The 27,582-nt window shown below is 39.0% G+C and overlaps 2 protein-coding genes across 5 annotated transcripts in view; one reads left to right on the forward strand and one right to left on the reverse strand.

Moving 5' to 3' along the window:
• Positions 1 to 581: 581 nt before the first annotated feature.
• star2 (steroidogenic acute regulatory protein 2) lies at positions 582 to 7,440 on the forward strand. 3 transcript variants are annotated; one of them, XM_051418168.1, is made up of 8 exons: positions 582 to 627; positions 4,047 to 4,187; positions 4,297 to 4,404; positions 4,481 to 4,617; positions 4,745 to 4,903; positions 5,233 to 5,417; positions 6,122 to 6,215; positions 7,096 to 7,440. In XM_051418168.1, exons 2-8 carry the CDS (start codon positions 4,124 to 4,126, stop codon positions 7,198 to 7,200), a joined length of 852 nt encoding a protein of 283 aa, XP_051274128.1. In that variant the 5' UTR covers positions 582 to 627; positions 4,047 to 4,123; the 3' UTR covers positions 7,201 to 7,440. The 3 variants fall into 3 exon arrangements, with proteins under 3 accessions (XP_051274128.1, XP_051274126.1, XP_051274127.1); XM_051418166.1 differs by having other exon boundaries at positions 583 to 627; positions 3,967 to 4,187; XM_051418167.1 differs by lacking the exon at positions 582 to 627 and having other exon boundaries at positions 3,850 to 4,187.
• A 385-nt stretch (positions 7,441 to 7,825) lies between these two features.
• LOC127373564 (A disintegrin and metalloproteinase with thrombospondin motifs 14) overlaps positions 7,826 to 27,582 on the reverse strand; it is a 54,225-nt gene continuing 34,468 nt past the window's right edge. For both annotated transcript variants that reach the window (XM_051418165.1, XM_051418164.1), the window contains exons 8-22: positions 21,468 to 21,611; positions 21,150 to 21,282; positions 20,887 to 21,000; positions 20,575 to 20,723; positions 19,673 to 19,845; positions 19,387 to 19,520; positions 18,483 to 18,606; positions 18,107 to 18,187; positions 15,295 to 15,458; positions 15,043 to 15,208; positions 14,328 to 14,460; positions 12,301 to 12,508; positions 11,285 to 11,414; positions 10,375 to 10,482; positions 7,826 to 10,277 (exon numbers count right to left, since the gene is read on the reverse strand). In XM_051418165.1, the coding sequence (XP_051274125.1) occupies positions 9,712 to 10,277; positions 10,375 to 10,482; positions 11,285 to 11,414; positions 12,301 to 12,508; positions 14,328 to 14,460; positions 15,043 to 15,208; positions 15,295 to 15,458; positions 18,107 to 18,187; positions 18,483 to 18,606; positions 19,387 to 19,520; positions 19,673 to 19,845; positions 20,575 to 20,723; positions 20,887 to 21,000; positions 21,150 to 21,282; positions 21,468 to 21,611 (2,527 nt within the window). In that variant the 3' untranslated portion in view covers positions 7,826 to 9,711. The remainder of the gene's footprint in view (positions 10,278 to 10,374; positions 10,483 to 11,284; positions 11,415 to 12,300; positions 12,509 to 14,327; positions 14,461 to 15,042; positions 15,209 to 15,294; positions 15,459 to 18,106; positions 18,188 to 18,482; positions 18,607 to 19,386; positions 19,521 to 19,672; positions 19,846 to 20,574; positions 20,724 to 20,886; positions 21,001 to 21,149; positions 21,283 to 21,467; positions 21,612 to 27,582) is intronic.

Here is a 27,582-nt window from a genome sequence, read left to right on the forward strand (position 1 = left end):
GCATTAAATGACTACAAACTGAAAAAAATGTACCACTAAGAGATATAAAACGACTACAAAAGACAAGACTATAAACAATGTGGCAATGTTTTAGTAATAGTTCCTTTGTGTCTCTTTCAGTCTTTTACATGTCTGTGCCCAGGGGCCCATTGTTTCATAATCCTACCATGAATATTCACTCTTCATTCTGAGTCATCACAGGGTCATTAAATGCTTTATCACATGTTGAATTATGTGCAACAAATTATACAGCATTTCTGCTCTTCTGCTGCTAAATACTGCTAAAATGTACCTGTGTAGTTTAAGTGAGCAGAATACAATCTCCTGTTTGTGTATAAGTTAAACTGCCAAATTCATCAATTTTTTCAAGCTTGCTTTATCTGCAGTTATTCAACACTGTGTTTAACTCAAAGTAAGGATGCCTCCTCAATGATCTTTAGAGTAAAGGTTGATCATGACTCACATAATGATTTGGAGCCAAAGTACATCCCTGATTGTCCGCTGCTGTATGAGCCCTCTTGACCTCTCAGGTCATCATTGGTCCGTTGATTGTGCCCAGAATGAATTCCAAACATGGAGAAGATGAGTTGAGTTACTAAGCTGCAAAGGTCTGCAACAAAATTCCAGGTAATTAAAGACATGTCTTTGCTCTTGTTACTTTTAAATCAGTACCTGCGATTATTTAATTCTTTCACAGTTTTTATTTTCTTCACTTTTCAGTTGTTTTTTTTTAGGCTGACACTTTATTCCTTTTACTGTAATTTATTTTGTTCTTTTATTCTTAATGTATTATGTAAACCACTTTAAACTACCACATTTTGACAAGTACAATTCAAAAAGGTTGCCTTGCTTTGAGCAGGAAAAAGGATTTGTCAGATGGGAAATGTGCAGTTATGTCACATTGCTGCCTTTTAAGCCACATAATGCATTTTGTTTTATACAATGAATAAAGCCATATTTCCAGAATTTTGACAATTTGACACACTGAATTATTTAACCAGCACTTTATGGACAAAACACATGTATATCGAGGATGAATCAACCTTTGGTGCCACTTGATGTCTTGACTCAAAATGAACTTCATCAAACTTGTTTTGGGAATCATTAACACGTTCCTGTTCCATAGATATTACTATTCACAAAAAAAGTCCTTGCTATGCTTCTTCTCTGGTGGCGTGACCACAGTTTGAGTTCAGCTGGCCTGGTCAGCAGGTGAAGTTCAGCATTCACGTCACAAATCCTTCTCACAAGGACACCTGTTGGCTCTGGGCGATAAGACGCAGCTGTTTCCTGGTGTCCTATCCGATACGCTTCAGCAAGGCAGCATTGAAAGAGAGGGGGCGACACTGGGCCCTCTACCAAATATTTTTCAGATATGATAGTAACTCCCCTTCACTCACACACACACACACACACACACACAACACGCACGCACGCACACGCACACACACACACACACACACACACACACACACACACACACACACACACACACACAGTGTTTCTAATGTTTGGCCCCACGAGAGAAATGATAAGGATATTGAATCCTGAGAATTCACTCCACAGAAGTGAAGATGATTAACCACCCCCACCCCACACCCACCATCTCCCCTGACCACCTTCTTGCTCCTCTGTGTCAAACATATGCAGGCACAAGTGTACAAGTGGTGCAGCCTGCATGACATGTATGATCTTTCAGCTTCTGGGAGCTGATAACCATTTGGCCTATTTGGTGTGTAGTAGATTTCCTTTGCTCATGGGGTGAGAAGAGCCCATCAGCTACAGTATGTTTTCTTGGTAATATAAACCCAGAATGGAAATTATTCTTTTTTTTTCTTCATTGTATAGATGTATGATATATACATATATATACATGTGTATATATAGACATGTTAATGCAATCTGTTAATTTCTACCCCACAATATAGGACCCCAGTGTTTGATGAAACACTTGTAAAGCAGTGCAAACATTATTGCATTTGCATCTTTTCACATTACCCCCAGCCGGTTTATCAGTGTGACAGTCGTCCTTACAAGACTAATCTTTGCTGTCTGTCAGGGTCACATTTCATGGCTCTGGCCAAAATTAACTGAAATTTCGTCAGATTTTCTCTGGTTCCTTCAAGCATCCTGTAGTAGTGGTTCCTGCCAATTAGTGCAAAGGTAACACTTCACTTGTAGCAAAAAAAGTGTCTACTCAGATTGCATCAGCAAATTGAATATAGCCTGTATATTTTTGGCATTTCATGTGTTTGACCATCATCCTCTGCTAGGGAGATTGTTTTTGCCTGAATGTGTGCTTTTTTTATGTAGCCCAGGAAGTGTCATGGAGAACTCATCCGTACACATGATTCAGTAATTCACACTCTGTTATTGATAATTAGTTCATTAAGTTAATTAATTTTGCATAATGTATCACCCTATTTGCAATTAGTCTTGCCTTTCAGATTCTCACCATGGCTCACTCTGTTTTAATATGGTTTTATTTAGTTAAAAGTCCAGTGAGTAACTTTTAGGAGGATCTATTAGCAGAAATGAAAAATAATATTCATAGATATGTTTTCATTAGTGTATAATCACCGGAATACAGGAATTAATATGTTTTTGTTACCTCAGAATGAGCTGTTTTTATCTACAGACACCATGGGTCGCCTTTCATGGAGTCCGCTATGTTAAACCACCATGTTTCTACTGCAGCCCAGAAGGGACAAACCAAACAATGCCTTTAGATAGATAGATAACTTATTTATCTTTATTATCATTGCACACTGATTCGCTATGAAAACTTTGATGATACTGCAGATCCTATGTACGTAAGAGCCAGCTAAAAAAAAGCATTTTTCCTAATATAATAAAAAAAACATTTAGGGAGCAAAAAACAGTGTTTTGGGTCCTTTGAGAGAAACCATTAAACTGTAGGTGAACCTGCTGGCTGATGGATGCCTTGTGCTCTCACCAGAGATAAATTTTAAAAAAAAGTTTGAGTTACAACAGCTTTGGATGAAAAATAAATAAAAATTCTGTCAGACCTCCAGGCTGACAGGAAAAAGCAATGGCACGCCGCAGGCAGACACAACTCTTTATCAGTCCACCACTCAGAATAAAAATTTGAGGGTTTAATGAAAATTATTAAAGTTGAATTAATTGTATGTTGCAGAAGCTTGTGGATTTTGCCTAAGGTGACAACAGCTCAGTAAATGTCAATTTCCATATTTACAAGTGAAAATATTTCTCTCTACGGACTAAATTTACTGAAAAGTAAATCTTTCAGTTAAATTTTAATGACTATATAACAGGTTCTACAGGATCACCCAGTCATATTTCTTGGTCAAAAAGTAATATACCTTCAAACATCACTGTTTTGTTGTGCGGGTTCAAAAATGAGGTGTGCCAGATTCATCTATATAATACGTGATTATACCAACACAAAGGTTGAGAGAGTTGTTTGTTGCAAAAACTGTTTTTAATGATTCATTACCCAATTTGTGATAGTATTATTATATAATATTTTTATAATATTTGATAATACACATATTGAGATGAAAGACAAAGGCAAATTTGTAATTAAAGTAATTATGTGATGATGCACAGATACAAAGTATCATGCATCACTTTTTTGTATGTAATAAAGAGGTAATTGATTGGGTTTTGTGTAATTTTGCACTTGATATATTCTAAAAAGCTACAATATTGCACATTTAAAAGGACTAATTATTACATATTATATTAATAAAGATAGCTGTCTGTTCTCAAGGGGGTAATTATTATGTATTTCATGTAGTCTTTTATTTAAAGCTATTTTAGAAACTAGATAATTGTTACTCATTAGAAAGAAAAATACACATTTAACTGTTTCAGTCAAGTCATTATACAGCATGTGAGAGTCTCTTAAAGTTGGAGATTCAAATTCACACAAATGCAAAAAATAACCATAGCTCTTACTGTTAGATTTCTCTCTTTGTCTAGTTAATAAAGCTCTTGTCAAGTGTGGCCTTCAGGGCAGAATTCAGAACAGGTCCTATCTTCCCCCCTGGCGCTTATCTAAGCAGAACGTCCTTCAGAGGCCATATAAAGACCAGAGACATGCTCTGTTGCTTTGCTGTCACTGCCGAAGACAGACAATATGCTGCCTGCTGTTGTAAAGCTCTGCTGTGGAATCTCCTACCCACATCTGAGGAGTATGGCAGGTAAACACTCTCAGTAATCTGAGGGAGGACTTTTCTCTTCATTCATTTTCTTGCAAATGCTGCATTCTGGGTAAGACTAATGATTTTTTTTCCCTGTTCAATCATGCAGGACTTCAACGCACAGCTGTGGCAGTGATAGGCCAGGAGCTTGCACACCGGCAGACATGGGGGCAGATCCAACATCCTATAAGAACACATGTTGGATTCAAGTATAATGGTAAAAATATATACATGTAATTCTGTATTTGTAGTTGTGTAGTTGTTGAAAGATTACATGGAAGAATCTTTTGCAGAGCCCAAACTTGAAGATATAAAGCCTGTGCCATCAACAGAAGATCAGCTATTCTATGTACAACAAGGCCAGGAAGCAATGACGAATGCTCTCAATATGTTGGAGGACAAAGAAGGATGGAAGGTTGAGATTGCAGAGGTAAAGTCTCATTGATTTAAATGCCATCCTGTCTTGTATCATTTCCAAAGTGATTTGCTTCATGCTCTGTTGAATCTAAGTGACCGTTGTGTTGTGTTTACCTGCTTTTTTGTTGGTCTCTTCTCAGGGCGACGGGGATGTGATCTGTAGCAAAGTGATGCCGGGGGCCAGGAAGGTCTTCAGGCTGGAGGCGGTCCTGGAGGCCAGCATGGATGAGCTCTACGAACTCTTGTTTGTCAGGGTGGAGGACATGCACCAGTGGAACCCGAGCATACAGCATATCAAAGTAAAGCTGCTGATAATTATATATTTCAGCAACTGTTAAACTGTAACCTAAAAATACCGTAGACGTAAATACTTTTTACTGTAAGCAACCTGAGTTTAGAAGAGATTTTCAGAACTATATTTCAGTTAACTTCTTCTTCACTTGAAATGTGAAGGTCTGCTTTGTGCACATTATAGCCATAATTAATTGAATTCATGCCATTTCTTAACGACAGGAAATGTATTGTTGCATTGCTATACTTTATACTTTACTTTTTATACATAAATACATTCAATTGCAATTCAGCTCTGCAGTCCACATGCAAGCTAAATTTGTGTCCTGTGTTGCAGGTTCTGAAGCATGTTGGACCTGAAACAATTGTCACTCATGAGGTTTCAGCCGAGACCGCAGGAAATCTGATAGGCCAAAGGGATTTCCTGAGTGTCAGACACAGTTGCAAACAAAAGTCAGCTGTTTATCTTGGAGGAGCAGCAATTCAGCTGGAGTCCTTTCCACCTCAGGCAGGCTTTGTGAGGTAGGATCATAACGCAGCTAGGCATTAATCATCGTGTGTTAAAATATAGTCAAAAGCTTCATTAAAGGTTCTCTTATAATATACAGCGCCTCTAATCTCATTTGTCCAGGTATTGAGATGTCAGAACAAAATGGAAAAACATATTTGACTCTACAATAATAAATCCAGTGGAGTGTTTTGATTTGACATATTAATTTGTTCTGACAATCTGTGGAAACATGCTCAGCACCAGGTGATATCAGTGGCCTTCTGGAGTCATATCTCATGTGTGAGAGATAAAATGGTTTATCAGACTGATGTCAGATGAACTTGAAGAGTATGAGGAAAGAGGAATAGCCATTGTATTTTATGTTGTATATCTTTGCTCTGTCTTTTAAAGCATGTTTTAAAGATACTGTATAAATAAAGTTATTATTATTATTTTAAAGGTCCAGTGTGTAAGATTTAGGAAACTCTATTGACAAGATATGTCAGAAATCGCATTTAATATGCATATGTATGTTTTCATTAGTGTATTATTACCTTAGAATGATCTACAGACGCCGTGGGTCACCTTCCACGGAGTCTGCAATGTGACATCACCATGTACACAATATGTTTATGTGACAGTTTGAAAATAAAAATATACAAAATTAACAAACACATAATCCACACTAAAACTTGGTTGAGTACTAGTAAGTTAATGAGCATTTGCATGTTTACAGAGCCGAGGATGGACCAACCTGCATCGTCATTCAGTCTCTGGACGAGGACACAAGAAAAAGCCGCTTCACATGGCTGCTTAATATGGATGTAAAGGTAAATTCATATGTAATGTATTTTCCATTTTGTGAACGATAATAGGAAAAAGCATCTGCAGACCCAAATGTGTGGGATATTCATTTATAGCAATAAATATGTGTATGAATATTGCACAGATGGGAGTGTGCAGGTACTTTTCCTATTACTGCAAATTGATTCTAAGCTCCAGGACTTCTGCCAGGGTTTCATCAGATGAGCAGTGTGCTACCTAGGTTGGCCATTTTCCGCTTTATGCAACAGACAAACAATTCAAAAACAAAACAGTACCACACACAACCAATCTATTTCAGAAAAACAATGTGCTAAAATGATGTGCAGGTTTCAGTCCAGGGCACACTTGGTGGAATTATCACTGTAGAAATGTCTGAATCTGCTCTTTAAGATGCTCTCGATAAAAAAAGAACACATTGTTCTTATTCTCCCAGGATTAACAGCAGAACCCAGCAGACATAAATCACTGTGATACAAAACACACAATTTTAAGATAAGGAATAGCTACAGAAAGATAAGGAACCAGACCTGGAGAGGCTGAAGGTGGCAGAGGGAGTAACAGCACAATCAATCAACAGCAGCAGGGCAAGTGAGGATGGTTTGAGGAGCCAGATGTAGCTGCTGTTTAGTGGATTTCAGTGATAATGATTCAGTTTTATTTAAGTTATAATTGTTTTAATTGTAGTACTTTTAAAAATGTGGAATATAAAACCAGAAATTGTATAATTGATGGAAATAAAACTACTACACATAAACAAATACACATACATGAACAGCACATACTAATTGTGCAGCAGCAAACTAGCTAGCTGATACTCCCTTTTGTTTACCTAGACAGTCACCCAAATATCATTCAGGTGTCTAACAAAAATAATGTTGTTCTCAGGGCTGGCTGCCAAAGTCCATTGTCAATCAGGCTTTGCCCAGAGCACAGCTGGATTTCACCAGACACCTCCGCAGACGTCTCACAGCGGGAGCCACCCTGGGCTGACTGAGTCTGTGTGACACCCACATCGCAGCAGCAACCAGCAGCATCACTCACTGGGGAAGACTTGGGAGATGGAGGCACGGTGACAGCCTGGCTGCTCGACTGAACGCTGCCCTTTCAGCAAGAGCAGAAACGCTGCCTGCAGGAGACACTCAGCCCGAATGCTGGCAGATACCAGTGTCAGCAGCCCAGAGCCAGGCTGGCAGAAGGAAGCTGGCATATAATAGGAATAAATATCACGGTGTGCCAATCAAACCTCATTAAGATTTCCTGATTAGGAGTCATCACTTGTCTGTTGACATAACATTGCATATGACTGGACAAAATTAATAAAGAGCTTGAATGTGCCTATTTTGCCTGATTCATTTTCTACCATCAACATTGTAAAAACATTTTGAATACCACATTAACAGCAACACTGCATAACACGTGCCTATTTTCAACTATGACTCAGTTCAGACCGAATCAATCTGTGACTTTTTTGTAACAAAACAAAAAACAAGAATTCAAGGACAACTTGTGTAGTCGTACATGTCTGCCTGTCAATGGAATCTATGAAAAAGCTCAAGTCTAAATATAACAGTAAATGAAGGCCAACTAGAGGAAAGTGAAATAACAAGAATCTCAGTTCTTTCAAATGTGTTTTACTTTGTTCTCCATACCACTTAAAAATTCAATAAATATTAACACTTAAAGCTTTCATTCACGTACGTATATACAAGAACTATACAATAAACATAATGTTATGAACTGCAATGCAGGAATGGTGTAACAGTATGACCAACCACAGTCTGTAGACTTACAGCATCGCCTGTATTTTCCAATTGCAACATACTTTCCGTTCTATTCCTGGTTGTTCATTTCTTTTCATAACGTGAAATTTACACTATATACATTATTGTCTGAAAAATATATCAAAATAACATAATGAGTTTTTTCTTAAATCTTTTTGTTTTTAAAGCGTAAGTGACTGACTTCCACAAAGGCAGGCAGAGGGCATGCTACAGTGGGGTTGGCTTACAAACAGTCATGAGTTTTTACCAGTGAGGATAATCACCAGTACGTTGAATTTGGGAACAAACAACGAAAAAAGAGCACCGGGGACAGAGAAGCCATTAAGCTCCCTGCCAGGAGTTGTGACTATGGAGTCTGGAGTGTGCCACTGGAATGACTATAGACTTAACAGGTGTTTTATCATAATCAGTTAGGTACATTTTAAATGCCATTATAAAGTGATTAATTACATTTAAATGATGAATAAAACATATAAGAAAGGATTAGCTAGAGTTAGGATTAGTTTAGTGTAAATACAGGATGCAGGCTCTGAACAAAGTGAACTAAAACTTGTAAAAACAAATTGTTTTGGTTTTAGGGGCAGTAACTATTTCTTCATGAACAGTTTCTCTCGTTATGCCAGAATATGCACACCCATTAAAATTAAGTGTTACTATCCTTCCATATATTTTACTTTACTATATATATACTCAGCATAAGCTTTTTATTTTTAGGACAACCTGTTTGTTTTAATAAGAAACAGATCAGTTTAAATTGATTTTGATCCGACTTTATGTTTCCTCTGCCACAGTAAATAAAGTCCTCTGTTATGAGCACAACTCAGGAAATTTATAGAAGTGCAATGAGCTGCTGATTATATCCCCAGGTTAAAAATGGGAAATACAGTCAGTAGTGATTGACTACAAATGTTTTGTATTATTAACTTTCTGAACTTTGAACAGAGCCAGGCTAACTGTTTCTACCTGTTACCAGTCTTTATGCTAAGCTAACAGCCTCTTGGCTCAGGAAAGTTCAGTTCAGGAAATGGAAAGTGTAGCAGACGATTGTAGGACAAAATAGAAAGAAAATACCATTTAAAAGCTTTAAAAAATATATTTTAGCAGTTCTATTTCAAAAATTTTATTAATTCTTAAAACAGAATAATAATTAAAATGTACTAATCTGCAATTTACTTTGTTACTCAATGCATTATTAAAAAAAAATTTTTTGATTGTAAGTGAGCACTGGCAGGGTCTATAATCATTCTAGTGGCACACTCTAGTCTCCACAGCTGACACATGCACCTCCACAACTATGGCCTTTGACCTCTCCTCACATGTTCACAATACAAGTTCAATAGTAGTTCTAATGCACTTGAAAAAACAGGCTTACACAACTGTACACAGATAAAAACATGAATGTAGCAATGCAGTCATCACATTTTGAACACGTCTTGTAGTCGTTTTAGTTTACAGCACCTGACAACTTTTTTTCTTCCATTTCATATTTGAAGCACAGAGGGCAGAGCGACGCTGCACACAGATCACTCTGGAGTTTTGATGAGGTAACCATCTCTGGTCTGGTCTAAGTTCACTGGCATTGGAACATAAAAAATCCTTGTAAAAAAAAAGAAAGAAAATATCTGCAGCAAGACTGCGAGTCTATCAGATGCTGCAACGGGTGAACTGATGTTTGAGACCGTCTCACTGAGCAGCACGTTCTCAACATCACGCTCACTGTTCATTTCTGAGCTGACAGGGTTCTGTGACTCGAGTCCCTCTCGGATCCTAAATCGTCCCTTCTTGACCTGGCAGCGACTGGGCCTAAAGTGCTGTTTGGACTGTGCTCTTTAGAGGCACCTCCACTGGAGTCTGCAGTGGGCCGTTGTGACCCTGGAGGTAGAAGAGGCCCCGGGTCTGAGTCTCCCTTCTCAGCTGTGAGGAAGGAGTCACTGGTGGGACCCTGGGGCAGAGCAGCACCCGTGGATGGCGAGGCTTCAGCAGCGGCAGCGGTGGTTGGAACCGGAGCAGTGGAGCGAAACCGTCTGCCGATGGCTTTAGTGGTTTGCGGCGGGCTCTGGGTCGTAGCGGGTAGAGGAGCCTTGGGCGACGCAGGGTGAGAAGGAGCAGAGGTCTCAAGTTCAACGGAGGCCACTGGGGTGTTTTGGAGGTCAGGAGAATATGTGGCGAGGCTTTCTTTCTTGTTGCAAGACTCACAACAAAGCTTATTATATCCAGGGATGGAACAATAACGGGCAAGAACCTCCATTTGACAGAAAATCGATTTATCTCCCAGACATGGCTCATCTAGTAATAACACAGAGGACATCATTACAGTAAGAGTACGATTTTTTTTTAGATGTGTACGCAGTTGATTGATGTTACAAATTATATATTGACTTACTTGAAGAGATTTTGTGGACAGTGTTTTCAGGAGCCCGTTGGTGTACAGCTTCATCTTTTATTGTGGAGTTTTCCATTGTTTCAACGGTGTGAGAAGACACTGGCTGTCCTGCAAGCGAGGACAAAATTAGGCTAAAAATATTTCTAAATAAGACGTTGAACAGCAGCCACAAGATCCAAGAAAAGCTCTGGCCACCTCTTGCTACTGTAAGAAAACAGAAGCTGTGTTGTTAGAAACCTATAATAAAGCGTGGTGCTATTTACAGAAAGCAGGGCACAACCTGGACTTCTTCTTGTTTCTGACAAAAAACACTGCCTGTAAAGGGAAACAGAAAGAATTGGTGGCTCCCAAACCTTTAAAGAGGAAGAAACATGAGAAGCGCTGAAGGTGGACATCAGAGCAGAAATGTTTTGACACAGAGGAAATATATTTAGACAGTTTCTTTAAGTCATTCAGATGCTTCTTTGTCTTAGACCAAGTGCACATAGACGAGCAGGCGTTATTCATCCTGGGAGGATGAAATGTGTCTACAATAAAGACCTGATGTTAGTAAGTTGATTGTTTCACTTCTAACTGTTGGTACTCGCTAAACTCTGCTCAGTTCCACAAGGTTATTATTGTGTAGGAAGATTAAACCGTGTGTTCAGTTTGATCTGGCTGTGAGACAACTTCTCAATCAGAAAAACACATTTACTATGTGAAGTATCATTTGGCCCTGCTACTGCCAGATGACTAAATATGCAGAATGCAGTTGACATTAACCACCCACAAGTTCCCACAAAAGATGCATAGAAATCCTTCTGCATCCATAATTAAAAGGCAGTTTCTCTAGCAGTGTATATAAGACAGGCAGCAACCTGGTAAATATAGTGTGAATACTGTTCCCTAGTAACATACACTGTTATCTCACCTGGACATGGACTCAGTTTACAAATGAGGACAGTTTCCGGCTTCTCGCCCTCACATTCTCCGATGGTGTTATCGCTGGCTTTGCAAACCACCTGCCTTTGCTGAATCCCTTCATCACAGGTCACCGAACACTATAAACCACCACACACACACACACACACACACACACACACACACACACACACACACACACACACACACACACACACACACACACAAATACACAAACACACACGTTAAAGCTATAGGAAAAGTTGTAGCTCTTGACAACCACTGTCAGGGTCTACCGCATCAAACAAGTCACAAACAGTTCATTTGTGTTTGAGCATGATTAGATTAAGCAAGACTATCATGACATGTTTGCGACAAGATATGTTAACAATGAAAAATCTCAAGGTGAGTTAAAAATGCCAAATTGTAGAGCTACAAAGTGGATATGTTGCAAAATAAAAAAAATAAAAGTCTCAGTTCTTAGTAGCTATTAGCAAGTTTCAAACTAGTAACTGATTTACTAAATCTAGTTGTGCCATTAAAACTTAAGCAATGTCTTAGCTAGTATAGGCTTTAGTAATGTGTAAATTGTAAATCGGTTGCTAGGTGATATCTGTAGCAATCTCCAATCAGAAGTTCCCGCAGCATCATGAGTAATATAACTGGCAAAAACAACAGTTTTGGAGGGGAATGTAGAACAGAAACATATTAAACTTTACTGCCAATCCTTTGTAAACAGATTTGATTTGCTGTGATCACATATGAATACATGGAAAAATCTGTGTGCTTCAAAGTTAGTAGCTTCTGATGTAGTTAAGAGTGAGATGGCAACATCAGATTGATGCTAAGATAATGTTATTTGGTCAAGTTTTTCATCACATCAGAATTTAAATCAAGGTTGGATATGTCAACCATACCTCTTTTACTCTTCAGTCTAAATCAGTCATACATTAGCAAGCTAATGTTTAACACAGTGACCTTCAAATCTGAACACAGCTGCTGCAGCTGGCTAACCTCCTCACTCACCTGAGACCACGCCCCTGTCCTCCACTGGGCGGGGCATATGGTGTGGTTACAGGCTCTCCTGGTCTCCGGACGATCCTCTGTGCAGTGTTTGCTGTGGACGGGCCTGTTGGTGCCGTTGTGGAGTGCCTGCATGCACTGAACCACCCTGGTCTGGTAGCCGAGCTTCCCGCAGGTCTTACTGCAGGGACTCCACTCCTCCACCACCCACCTGTCAGCACAGCAGGCTCTTTGAAAAGGTTTCACATGGCAATAACATTCTCCAGTAGTCAAGAATAGAATTTCTCTAAAGTGGCATAGATGAGTGAGTGAGGGTAGACATACAAAGGCAAAGCCATGATTACCACTTCTTATACTGCACTTATGGCAGCGTATTAGGGCTACTGTAGATTATAGAAAAGAAAAAAAAATAATATGTAGCTGAGGGAGTGGGGTAATATTCTAGGGGGGAAATTTTTAACTTACAAGGAAAAACTTTTTTTTTACTGCAATTACTGCTGCTGTACAGTAACACTTGTACAATAAGATGTGTGATCTGGTGATATATATTGATCATAAAATAGAGGTCGCTCTAAAATAGTTTGGTAAAGTATTAATTCAACATGTTTAAAGACTATTACAAGACCCCTTTCTGGCATGAACCAAAAGTCACTCTCCCCCTTCCAGCTAGTTCAGAATACAGCAGCTCTGCTTCTTAGTGGTTTTAACAGACGACATCACATCACCCAAATCCTATATTCTTTCCATTGGATTACAGATTTAAAGTGCATCTGGGTCTGGCCCCTAAGCTACATAACAGAAATGTTGCCCCCTTATGAGCCAGTTTGCAGACCTAGGTCCTCGGGTGGAGTATAGACTTGCTTTAATGTGATGTTGTCTTCTTATTTTTCACTTTATTTTATTTTTTGTATGGCTTCTGTTCTGCTCTTATATTTTGGTATTTTTTTATATTTATATATATTTGCATATTTAATTACATTTTGTAGTTTAATGTCTATCACTTCCACATCCTTATCTTTCATCATTATTGTCTTACCTCTACCATGTTTATTCATCTTTATTTCAGTTTCTGCCTCTCTGTTATAGAGTATCCTCTTCTTACTTTGTCTGTCAAAGCACTTTGTAAAGGAGCTATATAAATAAAGTTATTATTATTATCACAAAGGCACTGTACTCCCCCAGAGAGAGAGAGAGAGAGAGAGAGAGAGAGAGAGAGAGAGAGATAGATAGATAGATAGATAGATAGATAGATAGATAGATAGATAGATAGATAGATAGATGGAGAGAGAGAGAGAGAGAGAGAGAGAGAGAGAGAGAGAGAGAGAGAGAGAGAGAGATCATGAATATGGACAGAAGTGCGGATGCAAAACAAGAACTGATCATTTCATCGTGAAGCCTGTTATTACCCTGTACAATTCTCAGGTTTATCAGTGAAGGGTATGAACTACACTGCAGACTGCCTCATTTGAACAGTCATTCGCATGAATGTGCATCGGTAGATCCACATAAACATTCATAACACTTCCCGCCTCCATCCATACACTGCCACACTCCCTTTCCTCTTCCTCTCCTCTCCTCCTGCCTGTGTAGTTGCTGTGGCTGCTTCAACATACAGTATGTTGGTGTTCAAGTTTGCTCTGTTGCACTAAAGAACGTTCTAAAATTAGTGCAAAATGTAATAAAATTGAATTGAATTAATAACTATTAAATAAAAAATGATTCTGGACAATTAAATTAATGCAGAAACAATGAATATCGTGCAGCATTTAGTATTACATCATTATATAGACATACTTTCTCTCAGGACCCAAAAAAGAGATTTTTCCTGCAAATATCTGACTTTATAATTTTAGAAAAAGTTTTTTTTCTCATAAATTTAAAACTTTAATCTTGGAAATTATTTTCTCAGAATACTGGACTAGATATTGCTGCACTATACATTTAACTGTACGTATCTTATATGATGTGACAAACTTTGATCTATTGATTGAAATTTACGGCTGTACCATCAATGCTTGGAGGTCACTTACGTAGGCTGGCTGCACTCTTGGACATTGCAGCGTTTGCGGATGGGTTTGGGCTTTTTGCTGGTTTCACAAAAGTTACGATGTACCAAACGGCTGTCACTCTTCCTCCTGCATCCGTATTTTGTGTACTGTATGCCTGAAGGACAATAAAAAGTGTACATAATTATTAATCCAGCAAGGTTATGCAGACATATAGCATATTTAAAGACACAAATCTTTAATCCAAATGCATTTAACTCTAGCTGCCAGTGTCACCTAATTTCATCTACAGCTAATTATTGTTTTCATTATTACTATTATCAATTCATCAATTCATTCATTCATCATCACAGTATATAATATGTCAGGAAATTATATATATATATAAAAAAAGGGCTTTAAATAGTTGGATTTGTCAAAAATAGTCCAGAATCTAAAGACATTTATTTACTTTACAACAACTTAAAACAGAGAAAAGAAACAAATCCTCTCACTGAAAAAAATGGAAATGTTTGTCATTTGACACATGGCATAAATAATTTAAATGATTATGAAAGTCGTTTCATTTCCAATAATGACTTATAGATTAACTGACCAATCGTCTTAGTGACTTTTTCACTGCAGAGCGACAAGAACATGGAACAACAATATGGTGAAAGAACACCACTGCAGCATGAGCTAACCAAGCTATGACCTGCTGCCTTAAATGCTTATTCATTTTAAAAATGCACCCACTGACCTCCCCCACAAGGTTTGGAGCACTGAGACCAGCTTTTCAGTGCCCACTCGTAGGTGTCGAGTTCAGCCAGGAGAACATTGTTGTTGGTAATAAGTGGTAATAGGTCCTCATGTATTATATACTTATATGTCAAGCTGATCTTTGTGTCTTCCTCCTGGGGAGTGACCTGTGCCAAGTTGAAGAAAGTGCTTTACATAAACAATAAAACTCAGGAAAAAGCTAAGTAAAAACTGATGATATAGTCCCACTTACCAGCACTACAATGCCTTCATGCAGAGGACCATTTGTTTTAAGGGTCTCCTTCTCACCATCAATGGAATATTCCCACTGTAAACCATTTTCGATGAAGGTCTTTGATTCAGCGTCCTCACTTTTTGCATTCAGTATGAAGTTTCCAGTAACTTGATTCTTCACAGCTGTCAGTAATGAGGAAAAAAATGTTTTTTATGCATGTGTGGTGGGGAAAGAATGTGTTTACATCATGTAGTTTTTAGCTTCATTCATTAAAAATCTCAAAATTTGAACAGGAATTCGGCAGCAACCCTCCCCGCTGCCAAACAACTCTGGGATTTTCCTTTAAGCGGGGAACGTGTAAGTATGTATTTTGAGATGTTTGGCGCTGTGGTTAGCCAACAGCAATTTCTCCAAGTTGTGTGTCATCTCTTCTTCCCATGAGCTAATAAAAGTCAGAGAGAAAAACAGTGGAGAAAAGAGGAGAGGGAGGGTTTGCCTGAATGCCACGATGAGCCTGTCTTACCCATGACAGTCGCACAGAGAGCTACTGTAAGCTGAAAGCCTGTCACTCTCACGTCTCAAAACCTAAAGACATTTTAGAGTTTCAGTCTCAATACTTCTGACACATTTGCATTAAAAGATACAGCCTTCATCAACGCATCCTGCTCCACCCACGCAGCTACATTCAGCTCAAATTGAAAGTCATTAGCGCAGCAGTATAGTTTAAATTACAAAAGATCCTTTCACATCACCACAACAGCGAAAGCACCTGTGATGTGACTCATCAGCTGTGTTAATTGCAGGGAAATTTGTCATATTCCACCGGGAGAATTTCACTTCTCTGCAAAACAAGTTGCAATTATTCACGCCTTTCTGGTTTACCCTGTTATCAAAAAGGTTGTCACATTTATGGTGTCTGTTTGATAGTTAAGCATATGGGATATAAGACATGCTAACTGATTTCTCGTTTACAGTAGAGCTGTTACAAAAATCTTTACTGTAATAAACTTAAGGGACAAGGCATTAGGAATTCTTCCCTTCACAGCATGAAAAGTGTCAAATACAGATGATACAGACTTTCGCAGACTTTGTCTCAACAGAAACTTTAACTTGCATTGATCTGCATAGAGAGGTCACTTTGACAACACTTGTAACGTCACCACATCCCTCCTGTCCCTCCTGGATACATGTACCTATGTTAACTATGTATAGCCTTGTATCCTGGCATTCTGTTTAATCTTTTAAAGAAATACTCCTCTGAAAATCTATCGTTTAAGTATTAAATATCCTCTTTCAGCTTGAAAGCTGGTTCTGAACAGTTAGTAGCTTTTGTAGTCAGCATGGATTGACAGCTGTTATAATCCATTTCAACTCTGACAGAGTAAGTGTACATAAAAAGGCATCTGGTGCAGTTCTTCTCTCATTTATTCACTCTGTAGTTGTCTGTGCAGAAGTCAAAGACGGTGTGAGTTTTCTACTATTGTATACATATGTAAGTTTTTAACTTATTATCTATGTGATAGTTATTGTTGAAACTCACTCTGCATTTACCATTTTTTCCAGTTTGTCTGCATGTTCACCAGCTGCCATTTGTATTTGTATAATGATTACATTATTATATGTATCCTTACTATTTGTTTATTTGAGACTAAAGTCCAGCTCAGATCAACAAAAGAAAGTCATATGTGTGGAATTAAAGGACCTGCTAAAGCCAAGGAGTGAGGAAAAATAAGGAGTGCTGTTAACACCTTGTGTCACCTGAGGGTTGTACTGTTGCTGAAATTATGGTTTGATATGAAAAGCAAGGCAATCAATGACCGCAACAGGAGGGGGTCAAGGGGAAGTCTCCATCACTGAGATAGAGGAAAGAATATGTGCCATAATTGGTGATGCTGCACTGTCAGGCATTGCAACAGAAGATGTTCCCCTTCACCATAATGTGAGGAGAACCCTAACTCCATCAATAGCCATGCATCTTGCATAAGGCCGATTTTATTCTTTATTTCTCTATCAGATAATAGAAAGTAGTTGCAATAAAAACCATGGACTTGAAAAACCAGCTGGGCCTCATGCAAGCACGTTTCTGATATCCTAGGTTTCTCTCACTCTTTCCCTATGACCCTTGCTCATACAATTGTTCAGTTAGATTCGCCAGAACCCTCTTGAATTTACAAATTGTTGAATTGTAAATTGCTTGTTTTAACTTGATATAATGTTGAAAAAAGATAATGACGTTTACTTGGTAACATATTTTAACTCCAATTTCTTTTGGATTATGACACTACAAAAGAGAAAATTGTTCTCCTTAATTACTCTTATCTACCACTTAAGAACGAATCTGATTTGTATGAGTGGTTCTTGCATGAGGCTTGTGAGTTTTTGAAAAGATACGTTGTTGTTGAAAATTGTTTTAAAATATATTTTTTGAATCCTGTGAGCGCCACAAATTAAATCCCTTTCACCTCCATTGTATAGGACTGGCGTCAGCAATCACACAGCCAGATGTCTCAAAACCTGGACAAGCTGTTTATATTGTAGTGTGTGTTTTGGTTAAACTGACCCTTTAATGTCCTTATGTATTGAGTAAAGAAGTTGAACTTGGTGATCCTGTGCTCTGGTCTGTGACAGTCAATGAAATTATACAGCTAGTCTTACAAACTGGATAACTCAGCAACTACAGTCATGTGACATGGACACACACAAACCTGTAACATCTGAAAAAAAAAACTTGTCTCGTGTTATTGTATTCTATTCACAAACCAATTCTGTAACTTAGCAGCAATAGTATCATGTGTTTCCATAGTTGGAAAATGATGAGACACACACTCACCAATTATATGAGGGGAGGTCTCATTCTCTTCGATAACAATGTGGCGGGCTCCTATTGGGATGTCGAACATTTTCAGCATTCCTAACAAGACAAAGAGACACAGCACGGTTCAGCTGGGAGCCTTGGACAATGGGAACTTATTCTGAGCTGTAATAGCAGCCAATTATTTCTGAATCAAGGCAGAAATGTTGGTTCTTTGTTTGATGATAGTGTGGGATTTCGGGCTGCGGTCAAACATAGAAGATTGGGAACATGTGTTTAGGGCTTTGGGATTAATGACTTTGAGCTTAAATGATGACAACCATCTTATAGAATGACTCATCTGAAGCAGAGTTGCTGAGTTCAGCACTGCCTTGTCCACGTAGTTGATAATTACCATTCTTTTTGGGCGTCTTGGTGAGCGTCAGCTTCACAGTGCGACAGTGGGAGTTGTCCCCCTCACACACTCCACATTTGTCCTCTTGTTTGTAAGAGCCAACCTCTTTGTCGCAGCCTACATGCTGTGAGGGGAAAAGCAATGACAGTCGATCAAATCAGGGCTTTTACACAGAGAGAGATTACTCCACTAGGAAAATGATGCCATGAGAAAATGATGCCATGAGAAAAGTCTGCGCGCATCTGGTTTGGAGCCTGATGATGATGATGCATATTGGAAACACACCCAGACATAACAGGAGTATAGCCAAAACACTAAGCAGCCGGCCTGCAACTATAAAAGTCTGAACTTAATGTTCAAGGTGAATACTGAGACAAAATAATGTCTCTGTGTGTGTTTGTATTACAGCAGAGGTTTCTTTATTTTAGTGTGGTCATCAAATCTGCGTATCTCTTTCTAAGGGGCACTATTTTCATCATCCAAATACACTCTTGTAAAGGTTAAGGCCCTGTGGGAAAATGGCATTTCCAAACTCAGCTCCATGTCAGATGTTTTGGCGCTCTACTGCACAAGGATGCTGATGATGTTTTCCTATCATGTCATTAATTAAACGCTGCATTCTGCTGAAAGATATGCAACACAAAAATATGTTTTGTTTATTGTTACTTCACTTGGATGTTTGACTTTCACAGTGAAGGATAAATGAGCAGAGTTTGACAACAGAAGACTGTTTTCACATTTCACAAGTTTCTCTGAGCTCACCTTAAATCTGAGTTTACGACGCGTACTTACGAACATGATTTTGTGACATCACATCATACACAAAGTATTATTATTTATGTCTTACAGTATAAAACACAGAGGTTTGTGTTTGTGAGTGCACAAAGCTTTAGTAAAGACATACCAGACACTCTCCTCGTGCGCACACGCTGAAGGGGTCAGAGTAGCTGCAGCGGGTCCCATCATGCATCACTTGGTTCATGAACACCACCTCTCCGGTTTCCTTTGACTTGCAGCTCAGCTCACACTTACGGCCCTCTGAAAACACACACCCACACACACCTCATGCAGGCATCTTCAGAATCTGATAAAAACATCAGCCTCCTGCAAATATCATCTGCTCTGCAAGGAACTTTCAAGCTAACCTCTAAAAGAGAGAGCCAACTCTGCTTCGCTCTTCACGGACTTACCATCTGGGTGCTCGTACGGTAGCCAGGTGTGCTTGACGTTTTTGTGGTATTTGTTGCTCCTCTGGATGCACTGCTGAGCACGGAAGTCCTCGTAAGGGCCAGCGCACTCCTCTGTGTTGCACATCTGGTAGTCAAAAGCAGAGCCTGGGCAATCTCGACCACCGTAAGCAGGCCTGATCGGTGACAAAAACAAAATCATTTCTTTGTATACTAGCTGCTAAAACCGTATACTACTGTGAAAAGGTTGCCATACGTGACTATTAGTATCATGTACACTGTATGGAATTAGTATCTAGGATTTGAGAGACAGCTACTATTCTCAGTTTTCACTGTGAACACTGTATGAGAGCGATGCTGCAGTTAACTGTGTGGTAGTGTAATTCTGACGATACACCCGTCACCCGTTTGTGCTGTGACGAAGGCCTCTTAAACAAGCTGGTGCCTGCAGATCACAGTAGACTGAGAAATCCAAACTGAATCATAAAAAACACACTACTTACTGTGTGGTATTATCATTTTGTGCTTGTGTACTTACAGTTTGCCATAGATTAGAATTCTGAAGGGTCTACAATTTAGATAAATGCTTCATTTGATCCTGTCGGAGTAACCTATAAAACTAAAAAATATGCTAAATTAAGGAAAAATTCATCACATAAAGCTTAAAAGTATATAAAAAGTAACAAAATGGCAGAGATACATATTGTAGCTCACCTTCTTGAACTCAGGTCAAGTCAGGTTTTTGTCTAAGTAAACTTAACCAAAGCCAGTACTGGATCAAAACCTGGCCCTGCTCTCCAGGTCTGCATTCACACTTTTACAGTATGTCATCATCTGTTGGATGAACACACAGATCATATAAACTATCTGGCCACTGAAAGTTTCCTCGCTGCCGCAGCACTCACGGAGGGTTATTGCATTGTCTGTTGCGGGAGCGAACTCCACCTCCACACGTTCTGGAGCAAGAGCCGAACTTTGACCAGGAGCCCCAGCTCCCATCGTGGCCCTGAGGTTGCTGGCTGGATCTCCAGATGCAATGGCCCTTGAAGCACCACTAAAGTTATGACAAAGACAGAAAGAAAGAAAGGTCAAAAAGTCCAGACTAAAAATATTTGAAACCATCTCAGGATTTCATTTCCTATATTCAGAAAGCTTGACTTTGCAATTATTTCACAAAAAACATTAGAATTCATAACTGATTCTAAAACATTTCCCACCTTTCCTGGCGCACACTCTGTCCCATCAACCGGAGGACCTTTTTTGGTTTTACAAAAGTACTGGTTGTCGGGGTGACTGCACCACAGTTGCTTGCAGGGATCATAGGTTCTAAACTAAATGAGGAAACAGCAATTTTGAGTTTCAGTTATTCTTTTCCGTCGAATTGTAGACCAATAGACCATAGGATTTCTGCTGACTCAAGAGGAGAACTAATAAATCAACAGATCAATATTTATGGAATTTACAGGTGTGAACAACTTACAGCGGTGCACATTTTATAACCAACACCAAAATCAAAGCGGCACTGTTCGTCCATTGAATAATTTATTCCAGGGAGCTCAGGAAGCTTGGGCCACTTGTGTTCAAAAGGATCATCCAGCAGGCAGTCATAGGAGCTGAAGGAAAGATGAGAATTACAGAGTCATAAACGTGAAGAACAGGAGAAGAACAAACCAGAGAGGAGAACGTTCTGAAAAAAATCAATAACATATTGAGCTTCTTCACACAAGCTGTGCAGCATTAAACCAAAATGGTGCAAAGAGAAAATGAGAAATCATAGACTGAGAGAAATACAACGCACTGGATGTATCGATTGAGCTCCTGCTTGCTGCAACGTGACCAGTGATAGCGGTGGAAAGCTGCTTGGACAAGTGGTGCCATGATGCTGCCCATACTTGTCTCATCAGCACAACGATTCCCCTGGCCGTCGTGCTCCATGCCAAGCCTGATGAGAAAATAAGGCTTATTGTCAGAGGGGAATCATCTTACATCTTCCCTGTTGTAAAGTTAAAATGCAAAACAGACAAGAGAGGAAACGCTAGGAAAAAAAAGCGCCTCAATACTTGATAACTGGGAACTGAAATGTGTCCATAGAACAAAGTATTAAAAACTGTCAAGTACCCAAGGTTGGCCTAAATGCTTTGCCAGATTCTTAGTAACTTTGATCAGATATTTCCCGATCTAAAATAATTTATTTTGTCTTTTATTGAGATAAAGTTCTCAACCTGCTTGTGTTCGGACAACAAATACAAACTAATGCACCGATAAATCTGGTATATTTTGCTAAATGAAAAACCAGAGTTGCCAAAATAGACACATCAATATATCAAACTATCTCTATCAATATTAGGGATTATAGTCCTGGTATTATTTGTTATGGATTCATTTTCAATTTTCCTATAATATAGCATACTACTCACATGTCTGTATGCTTTTTTTTCTGGCTTTAATGCCTTTATGGACACAACAGCCAAAGGTAGACAGGAAAGGGAGGAGAGAGAGACTAAGCCTAAAAACTGGAAAGATAAAACAACTTGGCTCTGTTCAAAGGTAACAAAGCCATCACCTCTAAAGCTCACTCATTAACACATTGCGTATTTAATTTATACCAAAAACAAAGTGTAAACATTTAATCAATTCATTAAATCAGTTTTATGGATGGTTATGTTCCAGTCTATTTCTTGGCGGAGACCACCACCACTGGTTTCCTGGCAACATGTCCTGGCTAAGAAACAGTCTGGCACACAACCCCGTTGATGTGACGTTTTTTTACATTTCGATTTTTGTAAGCGAGATACAACAGATTAAATATTGAGCTTCAGAAGTGCTGGAGGGTGTAATTGTGCTAAGACTAGGTTAGCTGGCTGCCAATGATATCTTCATATTTATCAACTATTCCTTCAATATCACCACTTTGACAAACTGAGACCAGTCAAGTGGCGAGCTATGAAAATAGAGCAGCCAAACATGACAGACATGTCTTTTAAATGCTAACAATTGTTTAACTTAAAATCATGAGGGGTTCTAAGACTTTATCATATGAATAGTAAAAACAAAACCCTAGGACCACGCTTCAGCTGTTCACAGAGACTGATTAAAGAAATCCTCCAAGCTGGTGGAACAGAAGAGAGGCCAGGGCTTGAGCTCTCTATGGTGCTGCTGTTTAGTCTTTGAACCAATCATGGCCTGAAGGTGGGTAAGGAAATATGGTAACATCCACTAATTGGTCATGCCAGTGGGATCTGAATTTTTCAAAGTTTGATCTAAAGAGCAATTCAAGCCTATTTCACAGATATTCAGTAATAGTTCAGAAATGAATAAATTAGGGTGAAACCTACCATTTTTACACACCCAATGAATGTGCAGAAATAACTACTATAATAAATAAATAATGTGATTTTTTTCCCTTTTTCTTGTTGGAGTTCTTTTACTTGTACTTATTATATAAGCCTCTGCAGTGCCCTGACCTTATTAAAACATGTCGAGGAGAAAGCTAAACAGTTTAATAGACTAAATGCCTTATTTGGTGTAAAAAATAGTGTCTGAAGCTTTTCTACTATTTTGTATGGATGTTAACTTGAAGTCTGTAAAATCTATTGAGACATGCCTGGGTGAAAGCTTTGAGAGTGTGGACTTCTGTACCAAACTTGACCTGTTTATTAGAGGCAGTTTTTCCATCAGTAGAGGTCAGTAAGGTGAAGATGAAGATTTTAACCAGAACCAAGAAACATGATCGCACCACTCTTGTTTGTAGCCTTTAGCTCCCAGTATATTACAGAATTGATTTTAGAATTTTACTAATTACTTTTAAGGCTCCTCATGGCCTCTCCCCCGACTAGATCTCTGACCTTAGATTAGTACAATACATAGAGGTCTTGAAAATGAAAGGGTGACACTTTCTCAATAAATACAGATTATTATTATATTATTAATTTGGTACATGTGGTTAAATGTGGAGCACATCCTTATGGAAGCCCAGCTATTTGCAATTTACACATTTAGCAAACACAGAGCAACATTATTGCTTCATTTGGAGTTGTGTTTCTGTCTAATATTTACTGTCCTTTTGGTCTCCGCTACTCATAAGGGAAATATCTGGCTCTTATATGATCACAAGCCGTTTGCTAATTGTCTGGCTGCCTTTTGGAGCTGGATTGATTACATACTGTGGGTTTTGAGAGCTTTTGTGCTGTAAACAGCTGCCTGCTGCGGACGAAAAATGATGCCATGAAAGTAAAACAAAATTTTTAAATAAAAAAAAGTATATAGCAGTTTTAAGTCAGTAAACTTACTACTACGGTTTCAGGAAAATCCATACATGTTTTCATTACAGAGTCTTCATTCAGTGAGTGATTACAGGTGTAATGTGGCTGTGTGCTGAAGCCTGTGCTTATAGTATTCGCTTGTCTGTGTGCGATGTAACCGCAATAATAAAGGCATTTTAACTTTTGTATTTTGATATTATTCCCTCTTTGTGGACAGCATAATTCCTAAACTTTACTTACTATAATATATCCATCCAACTTCTATTCTCCCTTATCCTGATTAGGGTCTTGGAGAGATTAAGCAAAGATACATGGAGAGTTTATCGCAGAGAGAAAACCTCTGAAAAAATATATTCACTATATTCATCTACTGGGGATTTATAGTTTTCATTTCACCATCATCCAGCTGGTCATGCATGGTTGTAACCCAGGCTGACTGCGAGGAGACAGCTGTTGCTGTGCTGCTTGTATGTATTTGTAGCAAACTTATTAATGCTTTTATAAATTAAATAAATTCTAATTAAACACAACAACAAGGCAAGGTTAACAAGGTAAATCGGTTTCCATCAGTCACAAGTGTAACCAAGAACAGAAGCTTATAGCTTGTGTGATCAATCAGTCAATGAAGTGAAATTCATGCCTTATGCTACAGGAAAATGTAATTCAGATTTACTAAATTACACTGCTGGCATGTGACTGGCACAATTACAGGAAGCAAGGTTTACTTATAAAGTATGAGACACACATCAAACTCACTCTCAAGGCATTCAGTCTTTCACTACTTCTTTTGCCTACTTTGAGTAATTCAGCAAATAAGAGGTTAATTAACTCGAGACCTATAATTTTACTTAAAATCAGCAAACCTCATTAGATTGTACAACAAAGCATTGACTCACTCACTGAATCAGTATGCTGATTAAGGTTTCTGGATGAATAACCAAATAAGACATTTTCCTTTTAAAAACTTGCAAAAGTACTGGCTGTGCATGTATTTCCCTAAAGAATAAGGCTTTATTAAGCAATGTGACAATATCCTCATCATATCAATCACGTATCTCCTGTCATGTTTAATAAAGGATTATCCTGATCTTCAGCAACGCCCTTGTTTCATAGGTCCTAATCTATATATGATATATATTCATTCTGTTTTAAAATTCTATTAAGTTAGTCTGTGATTATTTGCAAAGGACAGTGAGAACATTGATAGCAGGACAAGCATAATGGACGTTAGATTCACTTTAAACAGATTTTTACTCTGATTTTTGCTCATATACGTTTCAAAAGTTTCTTACTGCAAGATTAAACAGTAGATGGTAGAAAATAAGGAAAAAGGGAAGCAAATTCTTTGATTCCGAAACTTCTTTTGATGATCAATTTCATCATATGGTGGAGAAGTTTCAGGTGATTTTAAGGTTTGAGATGAACATGTACGTTTCAGCTGTGTGTCTCAGTCACTCAGTTTGTAATATTCAGCGCTTCATTGCCTGGTCCGACAAAAAAAGAAAAGGAAACAAGCACTCTAAAACCACTGAACCACAAACACCATCACAGTGTTGGTGTCATTCAGCTTGGTGAAAGTGATGCATTCAATCACTGAGTTAGTCATGCTTGTTGACCAGGTTTCATAGCAGTGCCAGGAATAGCATGGAGCCTTCCCAATTTCCACTGTTAGTGGATGAAGAGGTTAGTGACCTGTTCTTCTGTTCTTTTGTACAATGTGACAGTCAATTAAATCTGTCTTCACAGTTTTTCAATGTTCGTGACGCAGTGGGGCGCAGGTCACAGACGTTTTCTCATAAGCCTTTAGAGCCCCATTAGAGGAAAGGAAGTCTGTGTGAAATGGACCAGTAGCTATACATGATGAACTCCGGTTTATGATCACAGGCTGAAGCTGCTAATGAGTCAGACTGAGAAACACCAAGTTGAGAGTGTAGGAAGCCTGTTCCTTCACTAACCTTAAATATTGAACTATAGAGCTGGAGAAAGGAGGAAAGTAACTAAATATGTACTTTACTTAAATAATTAAAGCTTAGCGTGAAGATTGGAAATAGCCTGTCTCTGTCCAAAGGTCAAAAAAGAGCCTACCAGCACTTCTAACGCACATTACAAGCTGAAAATATTAACAAGTTTTATCTTCTTTGTTTAATCAGTACAAAAGAGTGAACATATTACAATTATTGGTTTTATGGAGGGTCATGCGACAACAAAGACTCCTGCTTATGCGTTATGGCTGCCTCACACATCCTGCATCCCTTCCGACCGTTGGTTGTGCACGTCCTTAGAAGTTAACAAGACGTGCCTGTGATGCATAGAAGCAGGTAAAATGGGCAGTGTGAGGATTTTAGCGACTTTGACAAGGGCCAAATTCTGATTGCTAGACGACTGGGACGGAGCATTTCCAAAACTGCAGCTCTTGTGGGTTACTCCCGGTCTGCAGTGGTCAGTATCTATTAAAAGTGGTCCAAGGAAGGAAAAGTGATGAACCAGACAGGGTCAAGGGACCAAGGCTCATTGATGCACCTGGGGTGCAAAGGCTGGCCCGTGTGGTCCGATCCGTCCAGGTGGTCGTAATGTTATGGCTGATCAGTGTATTTCACAAAACTATTTCTGTATGTGCAGATTTGATGCAGTGGCATTTTGTGAGTTAAAACCTCTACTAAACCACCTACAAGTACAGAAATATTGATTGCATGTACATAACACATATCACAGCTTAAACAGTCTGAAAGTTACTGCCTCATATTTGCTTCAGAAAAACTTTTTTTTCTTCTTTTCTTTGAAGACTGTTCACATGTTTTCTTACAAACATCTAGTGAAATGAGCCAAATGTTTCAATGTGTCAGTGTTTAAAGTCATCTTGACACAAGATGCCATGGAAGAAGTTTTCTCAAAAGAAATACTGTCTAAAATAAGCAACGTTTCCTTGTCTAAATAAAAAAGAAAATCTGTTGAAGAAATAAGTAAACAAGACAAGGGGCCCTATCTTGCCGATCTGAAGCGCAAGTATCAAACGCAAAACGCAAGTAGCTTTGTGGGCGGATCTCGGGCGCTGTTGCTATTATGCCGGCGGGATAAAGGACTCTTGCGCCCGGCGCAAATCTAAAATTCCCTTTAACAGCAGGCGCGCTTGTTCCATGGTGGATTGCTATTATAACGGCGGATTTGCCAGGCGCACGCCAGGAGCGGTTCACAGCCGAGGAGACCGACGTTCTCGTCAGGGCCGTAAAAGACAGAGAAGTGACATTATTGACATGAAATAAATGTAACCAGCCATACAATAAATCAAAACAATGTAACGCAGATTCGCAGGAAGAAGCCCCTGGCCTTGGGAGCAGTGCGCACAGGCCGAGCAGTGCGCAAGGGCCAGCTGAGGAGGGAGCAGCACAAACACCAAGGTGCAGAGGATCCAGACCCACTACACGCCGGAGGACCACCCGTTCCTGCAGCAAACCGGGTTTGACATGCTGGAGTGGGAGCTGTTCGGGATGCGGCAAAGTATTAATGCCCGTCTTGACCGGATGGCGATGTTGCTGCTGCCTCTCAGGCGCATCCCTATAAGTCTGCGTCCTTAAAATAGCATCTGAATAAGCGCCCCTGACTTTAGACTAGGTTTTTCCTGGTCTGTGGCGGAATTGTTTTCTGAAACTGCAA

This window comes from Dicentrarchus labrax, unplaced genomic scaffold (genome assembly GCF_905237075.1).
Source record: "Dicentrarchus labrax unplaced genomic scaffold, dlabrax2021, whole genome shotgun sequence".
Taxonomy (NCBI): Eukaryota; Metazoa; Chordata; class Actinopteri; family Moronidae; genus Dicentrarchus; species Dicentrarchus labrax.

Coding starts and splice junctions, on each gene's coding strand:
- star2 (XM_051418168.1), top strand. CDS start 4,124: ATGCTGCCTGCTGTTGTAAAGCTCTGCTGTGGAATCTCCTACCCACAT. Junction 4,188..4,296: donor ACATCTGAGGAGTATGGCAG/GTAAACACTCTC, acceptor TCAATCATGCAG/GACTTCAACGCACAGCTGTG. Junction 5,418..6,121: donor CCTCAGGCAGGCTTTGTGAG/GTAGGATCATAA, acceptor GCATGTTTACAG/AGCCGAGGATGGACCAACCT.